Source organism: Nerophis ophidion, linkage group LG05 (genome assembly GCF_033978795.1).
Source record: "Nerophis ophidion isolate RoL-2023_Sa linkage group LG05, RoL_Noph_v1.0, whole genome shotgun sequence".
Lineage (NCBI taxonomy): Eukaryota > Metazoa > Chordata > Actinopteri > Syngnathiformes > Syngnathidae > Nerophis > Nerophis ophidion.
This window is the reverse complement of record NC_084615.1, coordinates 21,539,300-21,563,221: the sequence shown is the minus strand read 5'-3', so window position 1 is coordinate 21,563,221 and position 23,922 is coordinate 21,539,300. Positions and strand designations below refer to the sequence as shown.

The 23,922-nt window shown below is 35.1% G+C and overlaps 1 protein-coding gene across 2 annotated transcripts in view; it reads left to right on the top strand.

Moving 5' to 3' along the window:
- pcdh11 (protocadherin 11) overlaps positions 1 to 23,922 on the top strand; it is a 591,758-nt gene that overhangs the window by 35,966 nt on the left and 531,870 nt on the right. Inside the window, exon 3 of one of the 2 annotated variants that reach the window (XM_061900331.1) lies at positions 7,149 to 11,381. The exons of the other annotated variant lie outside the window; for it this stretch is intronic. Within the exon in view, the coding sequence (XP_061756315.1) occupies positions 7,149 to 7,232 (84 nt within the window). The 3' untranslated portion in view covers positions 7,233 to 11,381. Of the gene's footprint in view, positions 1 to 7,148; positions 11,382 to 23,922 lie in introns of those variants that run through there. 2 annotated transcript variants of the gene reach the window in all.

Here is a 23,922-nt window from a genome sequence, read left to right as displayed (position 1 = left end):
CTCTTTAACGTGGGATTTACAATATTAACTATGAACAATGAAACACTGAATATTAACATTATATGAAAATTGCTCCTCTTTTACATGGGATTTACAATATTAACTATGAACAATAAAATACTGAATATTGACAACATATGAAAATCACTCGTCGTTTATGTGGGATTTTCAATATTAACTAAGAACAATAAAACACTGAATATTAACAACATATGAACATTGCTCCTATTTTACGTGATATTTACATTATTAACTATGAACAATAAAACACTGAATATTAACAACAAATGAACATCTATCCTCTTTTACGTGGGATTGACAATATTAACTATGAACAAAAAAACATTGAATATTAACAACATATGAACATCACACCTCTTTAACGTGGGATTTACAATATTAACTATGAACAATGAAACACTGAATATTAACATTATATGAAAATTGCACCTCTTTTACGTGGGATTTACAATATTAACTATGAACAATAAAATACTGAATATTGACAACATATGAAAATCACTCGTCGTTTATGTGGGATTTTCAATATTAACTAAGAACAATAAAACACTGAATATTAACAACATATGAACATTGCTCCTATTTTACGTGATATTTACATTATTAACTATGAACAATAAAACACTGAATATTAACAACAAATGAACATCCATCCTCTTTTACGTGGGATTTACAATATTAACTATGAACAAAAAAACATTGAATATTAACAACATAAGAACATCACTCCTCTTTTACATTGGAGTTACAATATGAACTATGAACAATAAAACATTGAATATAAACAACATATGGACATCACTCCTTTTTGTGGGATTTACAATATTAACTATGAACACTGAATATTAACAACTTATGAGCATCACTCCTTGTTTATGTGGGATTTACAATATTAACTATGAAAAACACTGAATATTAACAACATATTAACATATTACCTATGAACAATAAAATATTGAATACAAACAACATATGAACATCGCTGCTTTTTTACGTGGGATTTACAATTTCAACTATGAACAATAAAACACTGAATATTTACAACATATGAACATCGCTCCTATTTTACCTGAGATGTACAATATTAACTATGAAGAATAAAATATTGAATACTAACAACATATGAACATTGCTCCTATTTTACCTGAGATTTACAATTTTAACTGTAAACAATAAAACATTGAATATTAACATCATATGAACATCACTTCTCTTTTACGTGGGATTTACAATATTAACTATGGGCATTAAAACATTGAATATTAACAACATATGAACATCGCTCCTCTTTTACGTGGGATTTACAATATTAACTATGAAAAATAAAACACTGAATATTAACAACATATGAACATTGCTCCTCTTTTACATTGGATTTTCAATATTAACTATGAACAATATAACAATGAATATCAACAACATTTGAACATCGGTACTTTTTTACGTGGGATTTACAATATCAACTATGAACAATAAAACACTGAATATTTACAACATATGAACATCGCTCCTATTTTACCTGAGATATACAATATTAACTATAAAGAATAAAATATTGAATACTAACAACATATGAACATTGCTCCTATTTTACCTGAGATTTACAATTTTAGCTGTAAACAATAAAACATTGAATATTAACAACATATGGACATCGCTCCTCTTTTACGTGGGATTTACAATATTAACTATGAACAATAAAACACTGAATATTAACAACATATGAACATCGCTCCTCTTTTACGTGGGATTTACAATATTAACTATGAAAAATAAAACACTGAATATTAACAACATATGAACATTGCTCCTCTTTTACATTGTATTTTCAATATTAACTATGAACAATATAACAATGAATATCAACAACATTTGAACATCGGTACTTTTTTACGTGGGATTTACAATATCAACTATGAACAATAAAACACTGAATATTTACAACATATGAACATCGCTCCTATTTTACCTGAGATATACAATATTAACTATAAAGAATAAAATATTGAATACTAACAACATATGAACATTGCTCCTATTTTACCTGAGATTTACAATTTTAACTGTAAACAATAAAACATTGAATATTAACAACATATGGACATCGCTCCTCTTTTACGTGGGATTTACAATATTAACTATGAACAATAAAACACTGAATATTAACAACATATGAACATCGCTCCTCTTTTACGTGGGATTTACAATATTAACTATGAAAAATAAAACACTGAATATTAACAACATATGAACATTCAATCAATCAATCAATCAATGTTTATTTATATAGCCCCAAATCACAAATGTCTCAAAGGACTGCACAAATCATTACGACTACAACATCCTCGGAAGATTATATGATTGAAGATTGCTCCTCTTTTACATTGGATTTTCAATATTAACTATGAACAATATAACACTGAATATCAACAACATATGAACATTGATACTTTTTTACGTGGGATTTACAATATCAACTATGAACAATAAAACACTGAATATTTACAACATATGAACATCGCTCCTATTTTACCTGAGATATACAATATTAACTATGAAGAATAAAATATTGAATACTAACAACATATGAACATTGCTCCTATTTTACCTGAGATTTACAATTTTAACTGTAAACAATAAAACATTGAATATCAACAACGTATGGACATCGCTCCTCTTTTACGTGGGATTTACAATATTAACTATGAACAATAAAACACTGAATATTAACAACATATGAACATTGCTCCTCTTTTACGTGGTATTTACAATATTAACTATGAAAAATAAAACACTGAATATTAACATATGAACATTGCTCCTCTTTTATGTGGGATTTACAATATTAACTATGAACAATAAAACATTGAATATTAACAACATATGAACATCGCTCCTCTTTTATGTGGGATTTACATTATTAACTATGAACAATAAAACACTGAATATTAACAACATATGAACATCGCTCCTCTTTTACGTGGGATTTACAATATTAACTACGAACAATAAAACACTGAATAAGCAAAACACAACAAAATTGTAACAAAATATGAATGCAAAGTGTGAAAAACACCTACAATATGATATAATAACTTTTATGCCGAAATGTGTTGTAAAAATTTGCTTCCACATCTGTTCTTGACACATGCATTTCGGTCTGATGTATGCTTTGTTCCTCGTCAAATACCGTATAAACTGGTAAGACACTCAAAAGCGCAGATTCCAACCATTGAGATACTTTGAATAGTTCAAAACTTAACGGTAATTTAAAAACAGCACTTTAGTATTTAGCACATTTTTAGCATTCAATCAGACATTATTGTGAGGTTTTGTATTAGTGTTCCTAAAAATAGATTTGGACAACAGTCTATTTTCCGCCACGAAGGCGACGTATTGCTGACTCAGACTTGGCTCTTCACTGTGGAGGGACGTTAGCCGATTGTTAGCTCGTAGGTGCCAAATGTGCGCTACGTGGCTAGAATGTGCCATAAACATGATAGTGGGGTTTTCCCGATACCAATACAATGTATTTCGATACTTTTCGATACGTTTCTAGATAAAGAGGATTACAAAAAATGTCATTATTAGCTTTATTAAAAAAAAAAATCTTACGTTACATTCTTTTTGTGATTTTTTTCTTAAATAAAATAGTGAACATCATAGACAACTTGTCTTTTAGTAGGAAGTAAACAAACAAAGGCTCCTAATCTACCTGTTGACGTATGCAGTAACATATTGTCATTTATCTACCTATTATTTAGTCAACATTATAAAGGACAAACTGTAAAAAATGATTGTTAATCGACTTGTTCATTTCCTGTTAATATCTGCTTATTTTGTATTTCAACATGTTCCATATACACTTCTGTTAAAATGGAATAATCACTTATTCTTCTGTTGTTTGGATACTTTAAATCAGTTTTGAATGATACCACAAATTTAGGTATCAATCCCATACCAAGTAGCTACAGGATTTTACATTAGTCATATACCAAGTTCTCATGTGTCCAGGGACGCATTTCCTGAGTTTATAAACATATTATGAATGGAAAAAAAAATTAAAAAATGTTGTTGTGACGCTAAAAAAATATCGATGTAATCATAGTAGTATCGACTACATACGCTATTGTTTGTTAAAATTGTGACGCCGGTGAACTACGGTGTGTGGCGGAGCTTGTTTAGCGATTCCTAGTCCACCAGTGATAATGCTACTTGAAAGAAACTGACTTTATTCGTCGCCATGGAGGCCGGGATTAGTGATTTTAGGATTTTAGGCTAGCTAGCCATGCTTTTAAAGCACCTCTTTATCTGTACTTTTTAAGCCAAAATGTGTCCGTTCTCTCTTTTCTTACTATGTATACTTGCAAGTACTCTGTGCGCACGCGCTGCCGAACATGCTCCACTGCTCAAAAAAACAGCAATGTCAGGACGTGACGACGACGCAGTGTCATGCTCGTTAAAAAAAAAAAAAATAAAAAAAAAAACAGTTGGTACTTTTTTAGTTTCATTAGTATCCTAGTATTATACTATACTATACCAAATTTCTATCACTAATATTGAATATATCGCACATTTCTATGCTCCTAAAGACAATAAGGAAGGCGGCAGAAGCTTAAACGTCTGTGAGCCAGTGATAATGCTACTTGAAAGAAACTGACTTTATTTGTCGCCATGGAGGCGAGGATAATTGATTTGAGGATTTTAGGCTAGCTAGCCATGTTTTTAAAGCACCTCTTCCTGAGTGCGTTTCAGTGTTATAACTCCTGCACGTTTTAAGCCAAAATGTGTCCCTTTTCTTACTGTGTATACATGTAAGTACTCTGTGCTTGTGTGCTGCCGAACATGCTCCATTGCTCGTGAAACCAGCAATGTCAAGACGTGACGACGAAGTGCCGTCATGCCCGTTAAAAAAAAAAGAAAAAAGAAAAGGGTACTTTTTTAGAGGCGGTAGGTATAGTACCGAATATGTTTCATTAGTATTGCTGTACTATACTATACTGTACCAAATTTCTATGAAAAAAAAGAGGGTACTTTTTTAGCAGCAGTATAGTACCGAATATGTTTCATAAGTATCGCGGTACTATACTATACCAAATTTCTATGAAAAAAAAAGGGTACTTTTTTAAAGGCGGTATAGTGCAGAATTTGTTTCATTCGTATTGCGGTACTATACCATAATATACTATACTGTACCAAATTTCTATGAACAAAAAAAGTGGGTACTTTTTTAAAGGGGGTATAGTATGGAATATGTTTCATTCGTAGCCTGGTACTATACTATAGTACTATACTATACTATACTATACCAAATTTCTATGACTAATATCGTATATATCGCACGTTTCTATGCTCCTGAAGACAATAAGAAAGGCGGCTAAGGCTTTAACATCTGTGACCTGTGGGCAAATGTAGTATATACCATAACTTTCCACTTTTTTTAAATGTTTTACACATGAATCATCTTTTTTTATTTTTTTTATTTTTATATTAGTTGATCCACTCCATCCAGACAATCTTTTCGTATGTGATGACGACCCGCCGTTGTGTCTGTTTTAAAAAAAAAGGCGGTACTTTTTTAGAAGCGATATAGTACGGAATATGTTTCATTAAAATCGCGGTACTATGCTATACTATACTATACCACATTTCTATGAAAAATAAAGTGGGTACTTTTTTACAGGGGGTATAGTACGGAATATGTTTCATTCGTATCCTGTTACTATACTATACCAAATTTATATGACTAATATCGTATATATCGCACGTTTCTATACTCCTGAAGACAATAAGAAAGGCGGCAGAGGCTTAAACATCTGTGACCTGTGGGCAAATATAGTAGATACCATAACATTGCACTTATTTTATTTTTAAACATGCATCATCTTTTTTTTTTTTTTTTTTTGTATTAGTTGATCCACTCCATCCAGACCAACTTTTCGTATGTGATCACCTAACACTGTCTTTGTGTGAATTTGTCGCCATGGAGGCAAGGATTAGTGATTTCAGGATGAGGATGGATGTTTGCCGGTAGCTAGCAATGTCACGGCGTCATGTCCGTTAAAAAAAAAAAAAGGTACTTTTTTAGAGGCGGTATAGTACCGAATATGTTTCATTAGTATCGCGGTACTATACTATACCACATTTCTATGAAAAAAAGTGGGTACTTTTTTAAAGGCGGTATAGTACGGAATTTGTTTCATTCGTATCGCGGTAGTATACTATACTATACTGTACCGAATTTCTATGAAAAAAAAGTGGGTACTTTTTAAAGGCGGTATAGTACGGAATTTGTTTCATACGTATCGCGGTACTATACTATACTGTACCAAATTTCTATGAAAAAAAAAGTGGGTACTTTTTTAAAGGTGGTATAGTACGGGATATGTTTCATTTGTATCCTCGTACTATACTATACTATACTATACTACATTTCTATGACTAATATCGTATATATCGCACGTTTCTATGCTCCTAAAGACAATAAGAAAGGCGGCAGAGGCTTTAACGTCAGTAACCTGTGGGCAACTATAGTAGATACCATAACTTTTTACTTTTTTTATTTTTAAACATGCATCATCTTTTTTTTTATTTTCTATATATATATATATATATATAAGTTGATCCACTCCATCCAGACCAACTTTTCGTATGTGAGCACCGTGCACTGTCTTTGTGTGAGTCACATTCTCAGACTCTCTCTCTCTCTTGCTCTATGTGGTGCTTTATAGATGCCAAAAAAAAAAAAAAAAAAGATAATAATAATGATGATACGACACAGCAGCGATACGTCATTCTGTACATATCAGAGGACCTCACTGGCAAGGGTCCGAAAGACTGGGCCTAAAAAAATTTTGGGGGAGCGACAAATTGGTATGAGATTACATGCACTGATAAGTACAGGAAGAAAAAAAAAATGCACAAACTTGTGATGCCTGTCGCATTTTTCAAGGAAAACCTGACAAGAAAATGACTTGATTGCCTTGAAGAATGTTTTTTTTTATTTTTATTTTTTATTGTTGTTGTTGAGCGTAGCCTGGCATTGATTAAAAATAAAAATAAAAAAAGAGCTGGATGACGTTGTAACTCCAATCTCCCTATATCTGTCTGTCTCTCTATATTTTCAGGAGACGGCACTGAAACCACCACACTATGGCACACTCTGTGGCACAGGTACAGCCCGCTCCCACAGGATTAAAATCAATCTCTAGCTCCCACCAACTAAAGGGAGAGAGAATGAGAGAGAGAGAGAGAGAGAGAGAGAGAGAGAGAGAAAAGAGAGCGAAAGTGGCAAAGTGAGCAAGTACTTTACTGCCTCAAAAGCTCACCTCCTCACACAAACACAGGACACGGAGGAGAGAGAGAAATGGGTTGGAAAAAAAAAAAAAGAGACACTTCATGTTTTGCTGCTTGGAACTTGACAAAGAAAAACTCCTCTCTGGTGAAAGGAATTGTTTGAGTCCAATGCTATGACCTGAGGCTCCAGCACCCACGCTGTAAAATAGGTGTCAAATACAGTCAATGGATCTGTAAAGTAAATATAAAACGAAAAGATGGGACATTTTTTGTTTAATTGTTTTTTTTTTTCTTGGTCTAATCTAAGGAGCATTTTCACCAAAAACGTGCCAGTATTGACTCCTGTTTGGTGTTTTTTGTTTTTGTTTTTTTTGGTTAAAATCTACCAAAACAGTGGTACCTTCACTTACTGTACAATGTCTGCTGTCATTAGGATGCGGACTGATTTTATTTATTTTTTTAAATGTTGCCTGTCATTCACAATCATTTTCTTAGAAAAGAACACACCTGTTTTAGTTTTTTTAATGCGTTTTAAATAGTGAATAAATGCCTTCAAAAGCCCTTAAAACACCCCTATTACAGTGTCATATACAGTACATGCTCTAATTTAGTAACAGGCGTTATTTATGTATTTTGCTCAATTGAAGTATACGCGACTTAAGAATTTAAAAAAAAAAGAAAAAATCACAAAGTTCGTTTTTTTTCCCAACATTACTCACTGACAACATAATAAAACATCACTTACTGTACAAGGTCTGCTGTAATTAGGATGCGGACTGATAGAATCTTATCAATGACTTGCATTTGTATTTTTTTTCAAATGTTGCCTGTCATTCACAATCATTTTCTTAGAAAAAACACACCTGTTTTAGTTTTTTTAATGCATTTTAAATAGTAGATAAATGCCTTCAAAAGCGCTTAAAACACCTCTACTACGGTTTCATATAAAGTACATGCTCTAATCTAGTAACAGGCGTGTATGTATTTTGCTCAATTGAAGTATACACGGCTCACTAATTAAAAAAAAAAAAAAAAAGCATTACGAAGTTCGTTTTTTTTCCCAACATTACTCACTGACAACATAATAAAATGTCACTTACTGTACAAGGTCTGCTGTAATTAGGATGCGGACTGATATAATCTTATCAATGACTCACATGTTTTTATTGTTAAATGTTGCCTATCATTCACAATCATTACGTATGAAAATAACACACATTTTAGTTTTTTTATGCATTTTAAATAGTAAGTAAATGCCGTCAAAAACCCTTAAAACACCTCTACTACGGTTTCATATACAGTACATGGTCTAATGTAGTAACATGCGATATTTATGTATTTTGCTCAATTGAAGTATACGCGGCTCACTAATTTAAAAAAAAAATGCATCGCGAAGTTCGTTTTTTTTCCAACATTACTCACTGACAACATAATAAAACGTCACTTACTGTACAAGGTCTGCTGTAATTAGGATGCTGACTGATAGAATCTTATCAATGACTCACATGTTTTTATTGTTAAATGTTGCCTATCATTCACAATCATTACGTGTGAAAGGAACACACGTTTTAGTTTGTTTTTTTAATGCATTGTAAATAGTAAATACATGCCTTCAAAAGCCCTTAAAACACCTTATATACAGTACATGCTCTAATGTAGTAACAGGCGATATTTATGTATTTTGCTCAATTGAAGTATACGCGGCTCACTAATTAAAAAAAAAAACGCATCGCGAAGTTCGTTTTTTTTCCCAACATTGCTGTAATTTGGATGCGGACCGATTGAATCTTATCAATGACTCACATGTTTTTATTGTTAAATGTTGCCTATCATTCACAATCATTACATATGAAAGGAACACAAGTTTGAGTTTTTTTAATGCATTTTAAATAGTAAATAAATGCCTTGAAAAGCCCTTAAAACACCTCCATTAAGGTTTCATATACAGTACATGCTCTAATGTAGTAACAGACGATATTTATATATTTTGCTCAATTGAAGTATACGCGGCTCACTAATTAAAAAAAAAAACGCATCGCGAAGTTTTTTTTTTCCCAACATTACTCACTGACAACATAATAAAACGTCACTTACTGTACAAGGTCTGCTGTAATTAGGATGTTGACTGATAGATTCTTATCAGTGACTCACATGTTTTTATTGTTAAATGTTGCCTATCATTCACAATCATTACATATGAAAGGAACATACGTTTTAGTTTTTTTTAATGCATTTTAAATAGTAAATAAATGCCTTCAAAAGCCCTTAAAACACCTCTACTACGGTTTCATATACAGTACATGCTCTAATGTAGTAACAGGCAATATGTATTTATTTTCCTCAATTAAAGTATACGCAGCTCACTAATTAAAAAATTTAAAAATAAAACGCATCACAAATTTCGCTATTTTTCCTAACATTACTTGCTGACAATATAATAAAACGCCCCTTACTGTACAAGGTCTGCTGTCATAAGGATGCGGACTGATAGAATCTTATGAATGACTCATAATTCTCAAATTATATATATATTTTTAAATGTGGCCTATCATCCACAATCATTATGTAAGAAAAGAGCATGTTTTTTCTTTTTCTTAATGCATTCTAAATAGTAAATAAATGTAAACTTTTTTGCCTACAAAAGCCCTTAAAGGACCTCAATTAAGGTTCCATATATAGTACATGCTCTAATGTAGTAACAGGCAATATTTATGTATATTGCTAATTAAAAAAATAAAATAAAAACGCATCGCGATGTTGTTATTTTTTTCCCAACATTACTCACTGACAATATAATAAAATATCACTTACTGTACAAGGTCTGCTGTCATCAGGATGCGGATTGATAGAATCTTATGAATGACTCCTAATTCTAGAATTATATTTTGTTTTTAAATGCTGCCTATCATTCACAATCGTTATGTAAGAAAATAACATTTATTTTTATTTTTCTTAATGTATTCTAAATAGTGAATAAATGTAAAAAAAAATGTTTGCCTACAAAAGCCCTTAAAAGACCTCAGTTAAGGTTACATATACAGTACATACTCTAATGTAGTAACAGGCAATATTTACGTATTTTGCTAATTAAAAAAAAAAAAAACGCATCGCGATGTTGGTATTTTTTTCCCAACATTACTCACTGACAATATAATAAATGTCACTTACTGGGCAAGGTCTGCTGTCATCATGATGCGGATTGATAGAATCTTATGAATGACTCATAATACTCGAAATATATTTGGTTTTTAAATGTTGCCTATCATTCACAATCGTTATGTAAGAAAATAACATATTTTTTTCTTTTTCTTAATGCATTCTAAATAGTAAATACATGTGATATTTTTTTTTGCCTACAAAAGCCCTTAAAAGACCTCAATTAAGGTTTCATATACAGTACATGCTCTAATGTAGTAACAGGCAATATTTACATATTTTGCTAATTAAAAAAATTTAAAAAAACGCATCGCGAAGTTGGTATTTTTTTCCCAACATTACTCACTGACAATATAATAAAACATCACTTACTGTACAAGGTCTGCTGTCATCAGGATGCGGACTATTACAATCTTATCAATGACTCATAATTCTTGCAATTTTGGGGGGGAAATTTAGCCCATCATTCACAATCATTATGGAAGAAAAGAACAAATTATTTTCTTTTTCTTAATGCATTCTAAATAGTAAATAAATGTGATCTTTTTTTTGCCTACAAAAGCCCTTAAAAGACCTCAATTAAGGTTTCATAAACAGTACACGCTCTAAGTATATATGTAATGTAGTAACAGGCAATATTTACGTATTTTGCTAATCAAAAAAGAAAAACGCATCGAGATGTTGGTATTTTTTTCCCAACATTACTCGCTGACAATATACAAGGTCTGCTGTCATCGGCTGCAGACTGATAGAATCTTATCAATGACTCATAATTCTTGCATTTTTTTATTTATTTTGCCTATCATTCACAATCATTGTGAAAGAAAAGAACACACGTTTTAGTTTTTTTTAATGCATTCTAAAAAGTAAATAAATGCGATAATTTTTGCCTACAAAAGCCATTAAAACCCCTCAATTAAGGTTTCATATACAGTACATGCTCTAAGTATATATGTACTGTAGTGACAGGCAATATTTACGTATTTTGCTCAATTAAAGTATACGTGGCTCACTAATAAAAAAAAACACTTCACGACGTTCGCTTTTTTTCAACAATACTAACTGACAATCAAATAAAATGTCCCTTACTGTACAAGGTCTGCTGTCATTAGGATGCCGATTGATAAAAGCTTATCAATTCTTGCAATTTTTTTTAAATTTTGGCCTGTCATTCACAATTATTATGTAAGAAAATAACACACATTTTTCTTTTTTAAAAATACATTCTAAATAGTAAATAAAAGCGATCAAAAGTCAGCGTACACTCTCACTCTAATTTGCCTACAAAAGCCCTTAAAATACCTCCATTAAGGTTTCATATACATTACATGCTCTAAGTATATATGTAATGTAGTAACAGGCAATATTTATGTATTTTTCTCAATTGAAGTATGCACGGCTCACTAATTAACATTACTCACTGACAATACAATAAAACGTCACTTACAGTATGAGGTCTGCTGTCATCAGGATGCCGACTGCTAGAATCTTATCAGAGCATGTCCCAAATTCCAAGCTGCTGTTTTGAGGCATGTTAAAAAAAATAATGCACTTTTTGACTTCAATAATAACATTGTTACATCACAACAAAATTAGGCATAATAATATGTTAATCCCATGATATCAGTATCGGTTGATATCGGAATCGGTAATTAAGAGTTGGACAATATCGGAATATCAGCAAAAAAAACATTATCGGACATCTCTATTGTTAGCATTGACTAGCTCGCAGTCATGCTCTGACCACACAAGCCAATAACATCAACAAAGCACGCACAGCATAAAACGTTTTGTGGACAAAACGAGACAAAGGAGGAGTGGAAGGTTTTACATGTAAACAAACGGTTGCATCTATGTCCATGCTACGTCCCGTTCAAGAACCGCCGAAGTTAGTTAGGACAAAACCATGTTCACCAGTGAAGCATACACACAAACTGGGCTTTCGAGCAATTGGGAAGGTTTCCCCATTTTTTTTTTTTAAATTTTCAATCCTTTTTAAAAAATGCTCTAACAGTACAAAGTGAGAAATGAAAAAAGAACAAAAAAACATAGCAAACAGACATTCCCATCTTTTTTTTGTATGTTTACATGTACAGTGTGTGTGTGTGTGTGTGTGTGTGTGTACCACAGGGTTGATGGTGTTTATATTTATTGACGACATTTTCCCTTGCCTTTTTTTTTTTTTGCAAAGCTGCCTGCCGGCATTTTATTGTCTTAATTCTTTTTTTTTTTTTTTGCATTAATTTCCACACGAGAGCGAGCTCTCGGGACACGATGACTTCAAATGTATTTACGCTGCAAGGTCTACCGGTCCGTAGGCTTTTCCGCCAGTGCATCTTTTTTCCCCCATCTTTTCCCTGTCCTACTTTCCCGGTCGCCACAAAGAGCATTTTGGAAGACGGAAGTAAAAGTGCGTCCCCTGGCCCCGCCCACATAGCCGTCAACAACTGATCGCCTGGTTGTTATTACACCGGGAGGAGTGGACGGACAAGTTTAATACTTTCAGCTAAGCCACAATCACAAGGGACTAACTGCTGGGGTTATAATCAAAGGCTGTTTATGTAGGGCAGATTTGAAGAGCGCTAAGCCTGACCTTTTGTGTGTCGCTTTATATTTCCCGGTTTAAAACGGCGCGCAAAAGACGTATTAAAAAAATGACTCCAGATGGTCGGAAACAACAAAAATAGAATAATAAATCGTTTTCTAATACGAGGCCGACGGGCTTATGAGGGAAAATATCTTGCTTGCACTTCTTTACACTTGCAGAAATAATTTTTATAGATGACAAGAACATTGAGCGACAAACCTTGTGACCTCTTGTTCGGAGCATCATCATCATTTTTTTTTTTTTTTTTTACTCGTGTCTCACAGCAACTCTATGACACAACCGGTCCTGATGTGATAATTTTCTGAAATGAAACGGTTGGGAAGACACATCTGCATTATGTACATATAACCATAGAATTAGGCTAATTAAAACATTGAGCACCAAACCTTGTGACCTCGTGTATGGAGCAGAATTTTTTTATTTTATTTTTTTCATTTTAACTCGTATCTTACAGCAACTCTATGCCACAACCGATCCTAACGTGATAATGTTTTGAAAACGGCCGGTCGAGATGCATCTGCATTACGTACATTTAACCATAGAATTAGGTTGATTAAAACATTGAGCGCCAAACCTTGTGACCTCGTGTATGGAGCATAATCTTTTTTTTCTTTTTTTTTTTTTTACTCTTGTCTCACAGGAGCACTAGACACTACCCGGTTCTAACGTGATCGTATTCTGAAAACGACCGGTTGAGACACATCTGCATTACGTACATACAACCATAGAATTAGGCTAATTAAAACATTGAGCACCAAACCTTGTGACCTCTTATATGGAGCATAATCTTTTTTTATTTATTTTTTTACTCGTGTCTCACAGCAACACTACGACACAACCGTGAACAAAGTCTGAAAACGATGAGACACATCTGCATTACGTACATATAACCTTAGAATTATGCTAATTAAAACATTGAGCGCCAAACCTTGTGACCTCGTGTATGGAGCATCATTTTTTTTTTTTTTTTTTTTACCCGTGTTTCTCAGTAACACTACAACATATCTAGTCATGACATGATCAAAGTCTGAAAATGGCCGGTTGATACACATCTGCATTATGTACATATAACCATAGAATTAGGCCAATTAAAACATTCAGCACCAAACCTTGTGACCTTGTGTATGGAGCATTATCTTTTTTTTTTTTTTTTACTTGCGTCTTTTTCATTTTAACTCGTATCTTACAGCAACTCTATGACACAATCGGTCCTAACGTGATAATTTTTTGAAAACGGCCGGTTGAGATGCATTTGCATTACGTACATATAACCATAGAATTAGGTTAATTAAAACATTGAGCGCCAAACCTTGTGACCTCGTGCATGGAGCATATTTTTTTTTTTTTTCTACTCGAGTCTCACAGCAACACTATGGCACTACCTGGTCCTGACGTGATCGTTTTCTGAAAACGACCGGTTGAGACGCAACTGCATTACGTACATATAACCATAGAATTAGGTTAATCAAAACATTGAGCGCCAAACCTTGTGACCTCGTGTATGGAGCATAATCTTTTTATTTATTTATTTTATTTATTTTTTTAGTCGTGTTCCACAACACTACGGCACAGCCGGTAATGATGTCAACAAAGTCTGAAAACGAACGGTTGAGATGCATCTGCATTACGTACATTTAACCATAGAATTAGGTAATTAAAACATTGAGCGCCAAACCTTGTGACCTCGTGTATAGAGTAAAATCTTTTTTTTTTTTTACTCGTGTTCAATAACAACACTACGGCACAACCGGTATTGATGTAAAGAAAGTCTGAAAACGACCGGTTGAGACGCATCTGCAAAACATACATATAACCATAGAATTAGGCTAATTAAAACATTGAGCGCCAAACATTGTGACCTCATGTATGGAGCATAATATATATATATATATATATATATATATATATATATTTTTTTTTTTTTTTTTTACTTGCGTCTCACAGCAAAACTCTGGCACCACCCGGTCCTGACGTGATCAAAGTCGGGAAACGGCCAGTTGCTTGTATCTGCATTACATACATATAACCATACAATTACGCTAATTAAAACATTGAGCACCAAACCTTGTGACCTTTTGTTCCGAGCGTCATCATCTTTTTTTTTCTTTTTTTTTAACTCTTCACAGCAACACTACGGCACAACCAGTTTTGATGTGATCAAAATCCGAAAACGGCCGGTTGAGACACATCTGCATTATGTACATACAACCATAGAATTAGGCTAATTAAAACATTGAACACCAAACTTTGTGACCTCGTGTATGCAGCATAATCTATTTTTTTTTCCTTTTTTTCTTTTCTTTTTTTTTTTACTCGAGTCTCAGCAACACTACGGTACAACCGGTCCTGACGTGATAATTTTTTGAAAAAGGCCGGTTGAGACGCATCTGCATTACGTACATATAACCATAGAATTAGACAAATTAAAACATTGAGCACCAAACCTTGTGACCTCGTGTATGGAGCATAAACTTTTTATTATTTATTTTTCCTGCTCAAGTCTCACAGTGTACGTACGCACATATAACCATAGAATTAGGCGAATTGAAATGGACTTAGTCCATTGTAAATGTACAAACCGCTGGACCATTGTAGTTAAACGACGGGGGGTGATTTTCGTAACCGGCCGCCCCTTTTGATTTTGTGCCATGACTCAACTGACCGTGTCTATTTTAGAGCTTTCTAATTGTTCCGCCTTCCCGCGAGGCAGGTCGCTCTTCCGGAAGGAGGTGTAGTCGTGTAATTACGGTATCAAATGTATTCACTTCCGCGTAGGAGCCACGGTATGACGTATGCATAGCATCTTAGCACTGTAATGATTAGATTTGCCTCGATGTCGGGGAGGGAAAACAACAGAAAAAAAAAAAGAAAAAAAAAGGAAATATGCTGATAAATATGGAGAGTTTGTGTCGCTGTAGGGCAGATGGACAACCTCACTTTTATTCAATGTGAAGTACAATATGCACCTTACATGATCTTTGTGTTTGACTTTGATTTGCCAATGTGGAGAAAAAAACTGTACCTGTTTTATGTATGTGTGCGCTTCAAAAATTTATTAAAGTCTTTTTGCATTGTATTTGCATCTTCTGGTGGCTCTTTTTTTCAACTGCCTGCATTACATTGGATCCCATTTTTGCTGCAAAGACAACATATTTGATGTTCAAACTGATAAACATTCTTTTTTTTTTGCAAATAATCATTCACTTTAAAATTTTATGCCAGCAACAGGTGACAAAAAAGTTGGAAAAGGTGGCAATAAATAATGACAAAGTTGAGGAATGCTCATCAAACACTTATTTGGAACTCCCACTGGTGTGCAGGCTAATTGGTAACAAGTGGATGCCATGATTGGGTATAAAAGCATCCATCCATTTTCTACCGCTTATTCCCTTTCGGGGTCGCGGGGGGCGCTGGCGCCTATCTCAGCTACAGGGTACACCCTGGACAAGTCGACACCTCATCGCAGGGCAGCTTCCATGAAATGCTAAGTAATTCAGAAACAAGGTTGGAGCAAAGGTCACCAGTTTGTAAGCAAATAGTCGAACAATTTTAGAACAAAATTTCTCAACGAGCTATTGCAAGGAATTTAGGGATTTTACCATCTATGGTCTGTAAAATCATCAAAAGGTTTAGAGAATCTGGAGAAATCACTGCACGTAAGCGAGGATATTACGGACTTTTGCTCCCTCAGGCGGTACTGCATCAAAAACCGACATCAGTGTGTAAAGGATATCACCACATGGGCTCAGGAACACTTCATAAAACAGCTGTCAGTAACTACAGTTGGTCGCTACATCTGTAAGTGCAAGTTAAAACTCTGCTATGCAAAGCGAAAGCCATTTATCAACAACACCCAGGAATGCCGCCCAAGCTCATCTAAGATGGACTGATGCAAAGTGGAAATGTGTTCTGTAGTCTGACGAGTCCACATTTCAAATTATATTTGGAAACTGTGGACGTGGTGTCCTCCGGAAAAAAGAGGAAAATAACCATCCGGATTGTTATAGGCGCAAAGTTCAAAAGCCAGTATCTGTGAAGGTATGGGAGTGTGTTAGTGCCCAAGGCATGGGTAAATTACACATCTGTGAAGGCACCATTAATGCTGAAAGGTCCATACAGGTTTTGGAGCAACATATGTTGTCATCCAAGCAAAGTTATCATGGACGCCCCTGCTTATTTCCGCAAAACAATGCCAAGCCACGTGTTACAACAGCGTGGCTTTGTAGTAAAAGAGTGCGGGTACTTTCCTGGCCCGCCTGCAGTCCAGACCTGTCTCGCATCGAAAATGTGTGGCGCATTATGAAGCATAAAATACGACAGGGAGACCCCGGACTGTTGAACGACTGTAGCTCTACATAAAACAAGAATGGGAAAGAATTCCACTTTCAAAGCTTCAACAATTAGTTTCCTCAGTTCCCAAACATTTATTGAGTGTTGTTAAAAGAAAAGGTGATGTAACACAGTGGTGAACATGCCCTTTCCCAACTACTTTGGCACGTGTTGCAGCCATGAAATTCTAAGTTAATGATTATTAGCAAAAAAAAGAAATAAAGTTTATGAGTTTCAACATCAAATATCTTGTCTTTGTAGTGCATTTATTGGAATATGGGTTGAAAATGATTTGCAAATCATTGTATTCCGTTTCTATTTACATCTAACACAATTTCCTAACTCATAAGGAAACAGGGTTTGTACATAGAGCCCCGACATCAATTTCAATGTTTTGTTGCCCTCTAAGTAACTTCATAATTTAGTGTATTTGTGGCCCTTGCCCCCTAAATCTATTGTGGCTACTAGGATTGTCCCGATATCAGCATCTACACAGGTACCGAAATGTATTTTGATACTTCTCTAAATAAAGGGGACCACAAAAAATGGCATTATTGGCTTTATTTTAACCAAAACAATCTTACAGTACATTAAAAACATATTTATTATTGCAATTTTGTCGTTAAATAAAACAGTGAACATACTAGACAACTTGTCTTTTAGTAGTTAGTAAACAAACAAAGGCTCCTAATTAGTATGCAGTAACATATTTTGTCATTTATCTACCTATTATCTTATCAACATTATAAAGGACAAAGTGTAAAAAATTGATTTTTAATCCACTTGTTCATTTACTGTTAATATCTGATTGTTTTTTTTTCTAACATGTTCTATCTACACTTCTGTTAAAATATAATAATCACTTATTCTTCTCTTCTTTGATACTTTACATTAGTTTTGGATGATACCACCAATTTAGGTATCGATCCGATACCAAGTAGTTACAGGATAATACCTAATAAGTCCTCATGTGTCCATGGACGTATTTCCTGCGTGTATTTTTAAATATTTTGTGACGATAAAAAATATCGATGTTAGCATAGTGGTATCGACGAGATACGCTCTTGTACTTGGTATCATTACAGTGGTATTTGTTTACATTCAGGTGCACTAGCCTGTCAGCGGTGAGCTATTGTATCCTCTTATAATGTGCAGTGAAGCATGTTTAGCGATTCCTTGTCCTGCAGTGATAAAGGTACTTGAAATAAACTTTATGGAGGCGAGGATTAGTAGTTTAGAAGTAGCTAAAACACTGCCGACTGCCATGTTTTAAAGCATGTCTTCCTGAGGGCGTTTCAGTGTTATAACTCCACCTTTATCATCAATTTTTAAGCCAATTTTTAAGTGTCTGTTCTCCCTTTTTTGTCCACACACGGTGTCTGCTTGTAAGTACTCGGTGATTGTACGCTGCCGAACATGCTCCTCTGCTTGTAAACCCGTCATGCCCATTAAACAAATAAATACATTGGAAACCATTGCTGTTCAAACAGAGTATAGTACCGTTTTTTATTCATTTGTACCACGATACTAAACGAGTACTGGTATATATGATTTGAAAAAAATAAATAAAATAAAATAAAAATAAAAATATGTATATGATTTTAGTACAATACATGAGTGGGCATGAACGATATTTGGTATGTTGTGTTTATATCAAAATCCTTTATGTTACCTGGAAATGTCCTACATTTTAGGTTCCCTTCTGGCAGCCTCTACTCTACTTTGTTCGGATGTGTGCAAACTTATACGTTTATAATTAGATATGTCCGATTATAATGTGACATAGGAAATTATCAGTATCAGTTTCATACAATCAAGCACTTAGGCATGGAAACTGTGTCTACAAACATTTGTGAAAGAATGGGCCGCTTTCAGTGATTTCCAGCGTGGAACAGTCACAGGACGCCACCTGCGCAATAAATCCAGTCGTGAAAATTCCTCGCTCCTAAATATTCCGAAAAGTCAAATGTCGGCTTTATTATAAGAAAATGGAAGATTTTGGGAACAACAGCAACTCAGCCACCAAATGGTAGGGTACATAAAACTGACAGAGAGGGGTCGGCGGATACTGCAGTGCAAAGAGGTCGCCGACTTTCTGCACAGTCAGTTGCTACAGAGCTTCCAAATACCCCACGTACAGTACGCAGAGAGCTTCATGGAATGGGTTTTCATGGCTATGCAACCGAATCTAAGCCATAAATCACCAAGTCCAATGCAAAGTGTCGGGTGCAGTGGTGTAAAGCACGTAGCCACTGAACTCTAGAGCAGAGAAGACGCCTTCTCTAGAGTGATGAATCACGCTTTTCCATCTGGAAATCTGATGGACGAGTCTGTGTTTGGAGGTTGCCATGGGAACGGTGCATTTCGGACTGCATTGTGCCGAGTGTGAAATTTCCTGTAGGAGGAATTATGGTGTGGGGTTGTTTTTTTTAGGAGTTGGGCTTGGCCTTTGAAAGGAACTTTTGAATGCTCCAGGAGACCAAGACGTTTTTGGCCAATTCCATGCTCCCAATTCTGTGGGAACAGTTTGGAGCGGGCCCCCTTCCTCTGCAAACATGACCGTGCACCAGTGGCACAAAGCAAGGTCCATAAATACATGGTGCGGATGCACTTGACTGGCCTGCACAGAGTCCTGACCTGAACCTGATAGAACACCTTTTGGGATGAATTAGAATGGAGACCGAGAGCCGATGCGCTTTTGGAAGAATGGTCAAACATTCCGATAAACACACCCCGCAACCTTGTGGACAGCCTTTGCCAGAAGAGTTGAAGCTGCATTAGCTAAAAATCAATCAATCAATCAATGTTTATTTATATAGCCACAAATCACAAATGTCTCAAAGGACTGTACAAATCATTACGACTACAACATCCTCGGAAGAAAGGTGGACCGACTTCATATTGAACCCTATGGGTTAGGAATGGGATGGCACTTCAAGTTTATATGTGAGCCATCCATAATGCGCCACACATATTTAATGAGAGACAGGTCCGGACTACAGGCAGGCCAGTCTAGTACACGCACTCTTTTACTACAAAGCCACGCTGTTGTAACACTTGGATTGGCATTGTCTTGCTGAAATAAGCTGGGGCGCCCATGTATTTGTCTTCATATTTGATTATACATACTTCTTATGGAGCTTTACATAAAATGTCGTATTTATTTCCAGTGACAATAAAAGAACCTATTAATGCTGATATTCATTCCAACCGAGAAAACCCACATTTTTTCATGAAATATTGCAAAACCTCGCTCATTAGGAACAGATCACAGATAAAAAGTTATGGAAATGTAGCGAAGGCTCATCCTTTGAAGCGCTCAAATGGAAGTTATTATTATTTTTTTGGAGTAACACTATTTTCTTTTGGGTTTCTCCTCCACTAGAGCCGATAATGATCGTCTGATTATGATAAACACACCGTTACGGAGTACAGTAGCGAGAAAGAAAAAAAAAAAAAAAAACACATCCGAGAGGAGGAATCATGATCCAAAAATACCGACTTGAAAGGAACAAAAACAAGGAATAGACAATGAGAAATGTTTAATTGCTAATCAAAGTTATTTCATACTCTCAAAAGGAGGGAGCTAATCATTCCCCGCTGGGGGAAAGTGTCCTTGGTGGTTTGTAGAGAAAAAGAAAAAAAAACACGCTAAAGTGGAGCGTTCTGGTATAGGGTGCATAAATGTCAGCCTTCTATTAATAGGTACAAGTAAATCTGGTAAATGCCTTGTGTCTACTTAAAAAGTCCTCATGAGTAGATATCACAAGATAGATGTATCTCTTTGAGGCCGATCATTTATCACTTGCTTTCTCACACGAAGCATAATAAGGTGATGACTTTTTTTTTTTCCTCACTATAATTATGTTAATGTATAAAACAAAGACCCTGCTTTAATGAGCCTTAACATTCATACTGGGATATGTGTAAATAGTAAAACAGAATACAATGATTTGCAAATCCTTTTCAACTTATATTCACTTGAATAGACTGCAAAGACAAGATCATTAATGTTCGAACTTTTTGCAAATAATCATTTACTTGAAACTTAATCGCAGCAACACATTGCAAAAGCATTTTTACCACTGTGTTACATGGCCTTTCCTTTTAACAACACATTATTTCATAATGCGCCACACATATTTAATGAGAGACAGGTCTGGACAGGTCGAGTACACACACTCTTTTACTACGAAGCTACACTGTTGTAACACGTGGCTTGGCATTGTCTTGCTGAAATAAGCAGGGGCGTCCATTATAACTTTGCTTGGATGGCAACATATGTTGTTCCAAAACCTGTATGTACCTTTCAGCATTAATGTTGCCTTCACAGATGTGTAAGTTACCCATGTCTTGGGCACTAACACACCTCCATACCATCACAGATGCTGGCTTTTGAACTTTGCGCCTATAACATTCCGGATGGTTCTTTTCCTCTTTGGTCCGGAGGACACTACGTCCACAGTTTCCAAAAACAAATTGAAAATGTGGACTCGTCAGACCACAGAACACTTTTCCACTTTGCATCAGTCCATCTTAGGTGAGCTCGGTGAACGGCGAAGCCGGCGGCGTTTCCGGGTGTTGTTGATAAAAAAGCGTTGCTTTGCATTGGAGAGTTTTAACTTGCACTTACACATGTAGCGAGGAACTGTAGTTACTGACAGTGGTTTTCTGAGGTCTTCCTTAGCCCATGTAGTGATATCTTTTAGATTAGATTAGATTAGATTAGATTAGATTAGATTAGATTAGATTAGATTAGATTAGATAGTACTGTATTTATTCCTTCAGGAGAGTTCCTTCAGGAAAATTTAAATTTTCAGCACAATCCTATTCGAGATCAGACATTTTACACACTGATGTCCCTTTTTAATGCAGTATCGCCTGAGGGCTCAAAAGTCCATAATATCATCGCTTAAATGCAGTGATTTCTCCAGATTCTTTGGACCTTTTTTGATAATATAGCACCACGGACACTGACTTTTGTACTTTTGCGCCTATAACAAATCCGGATGGTTAATTTCCTCTTATTTCGGAGGATACCACGTCCACAGTTTCCAAAAACAATTTGAAATTGACTTGTCAGAACATTTTTACACTTTGTATCAATCCATATTAGATGAACTCGGGGCCCAGCGTAGCCGGCGGCATTTCTGGGTGCTGTTGATAAAAGGCTGTGGCTGTGCATAGTACAGTTTTTACTTGCACTTACAGATGTAGCGACCAAATGTAAATTTTTTCAGTGGTTTTCTGAGGTTTTCTTGAGCCCATGGGGTGATATCCTTTACACACCGATGTCTCTTTTTGATGCAGTACCGCCTGAGGGCTCAAAAGTCCATAATATCATCGCTTAAATGCAGTGATTTCTCCAGATTCTTTGGACCTTTGTTTGATAATATAGCACCACGGACACCGGCTTTTGTACTTCTCCGCCTATAACAAATCCGGATGGTTATTTTCCTCCTATTTCCGGAGGATACCACGTCCACAGTTTCCAAAAACCATTTGAAATTGACTTGTCAGAACACTTTTACACTTTGCATCAGTCCATATTAGATGAACTTGGGGCCCAGCGAAGCCGGCGGCATTTCTGGGTGTTGTTGATAAAAGGCTGTGGCTGTGCATATTACAGTTTTTACTTGCACTTTCAGATGTAGCGACCAAATTTACTTTTCGACAGTGGTTTTCTGAGGTGTTCCTGAACCCATGTGGTGATATCCTTTACACACTGATCTCTCTTTTTGATGCAGTACCGCCTGAGGGATCGATGATTTACATACTCTGAACCTTTTTATGATATTACGGATTGTAGATGGTAAAATCCCTACATTCCTTTAATTGCTTGTTGAGAAATGTTCTTAAACTGTTCGACTATTTGCTCATGCATTTGTTCACAAAGTGGTGACCCTGGCCCCATCCTTGTTTGTGAATAACTGAACAGTTTCATGGAAGTTGCCTTTTTACCCAATCATGGCACTTACCTGTTCCCAATTAGCCTGCTCACCTGTGATGAGCATTCCTCAACTTTCTCAGTCTTTTTTGCTACTTGTGCCACCTTTTATGAAACAAGTTGCAGGCATCAAGTTTCAAATTAGCTAATATTTGCAAAAAAAAAATACCAGTTTGTATTTTAAGTATCTTGCCTTTGCCGTCTATGTAATTTAATATAGGCTAAAAAGGATTTAAAAATCAATGTATTCTGTTTTTATTAACCAGTACCAAATTTTGCAGGTTTTGGGTTATGCATTTTCAAGGTGAAAAAATTGTTTTTCTCAATTTTTTCTTTTTTTACCCTTTCTGTGTCTGCCTGTTTGACAACAAAGTGCCGCATGCAATTATCGTGGTGATTGTGGCCAGTTCACCAGTTGCTTTAATGGTTTCTAAAATAGCTTTTAAGTTTGTCCCTAAATGTCGGTTTCACAAAATCGTAAGTCTTTTTTTTTTTTTGTTGGCGGATAATGACATCCTGATTAATGACTCATGATGACACATATTCAATTTGGTGCTGCAGTACG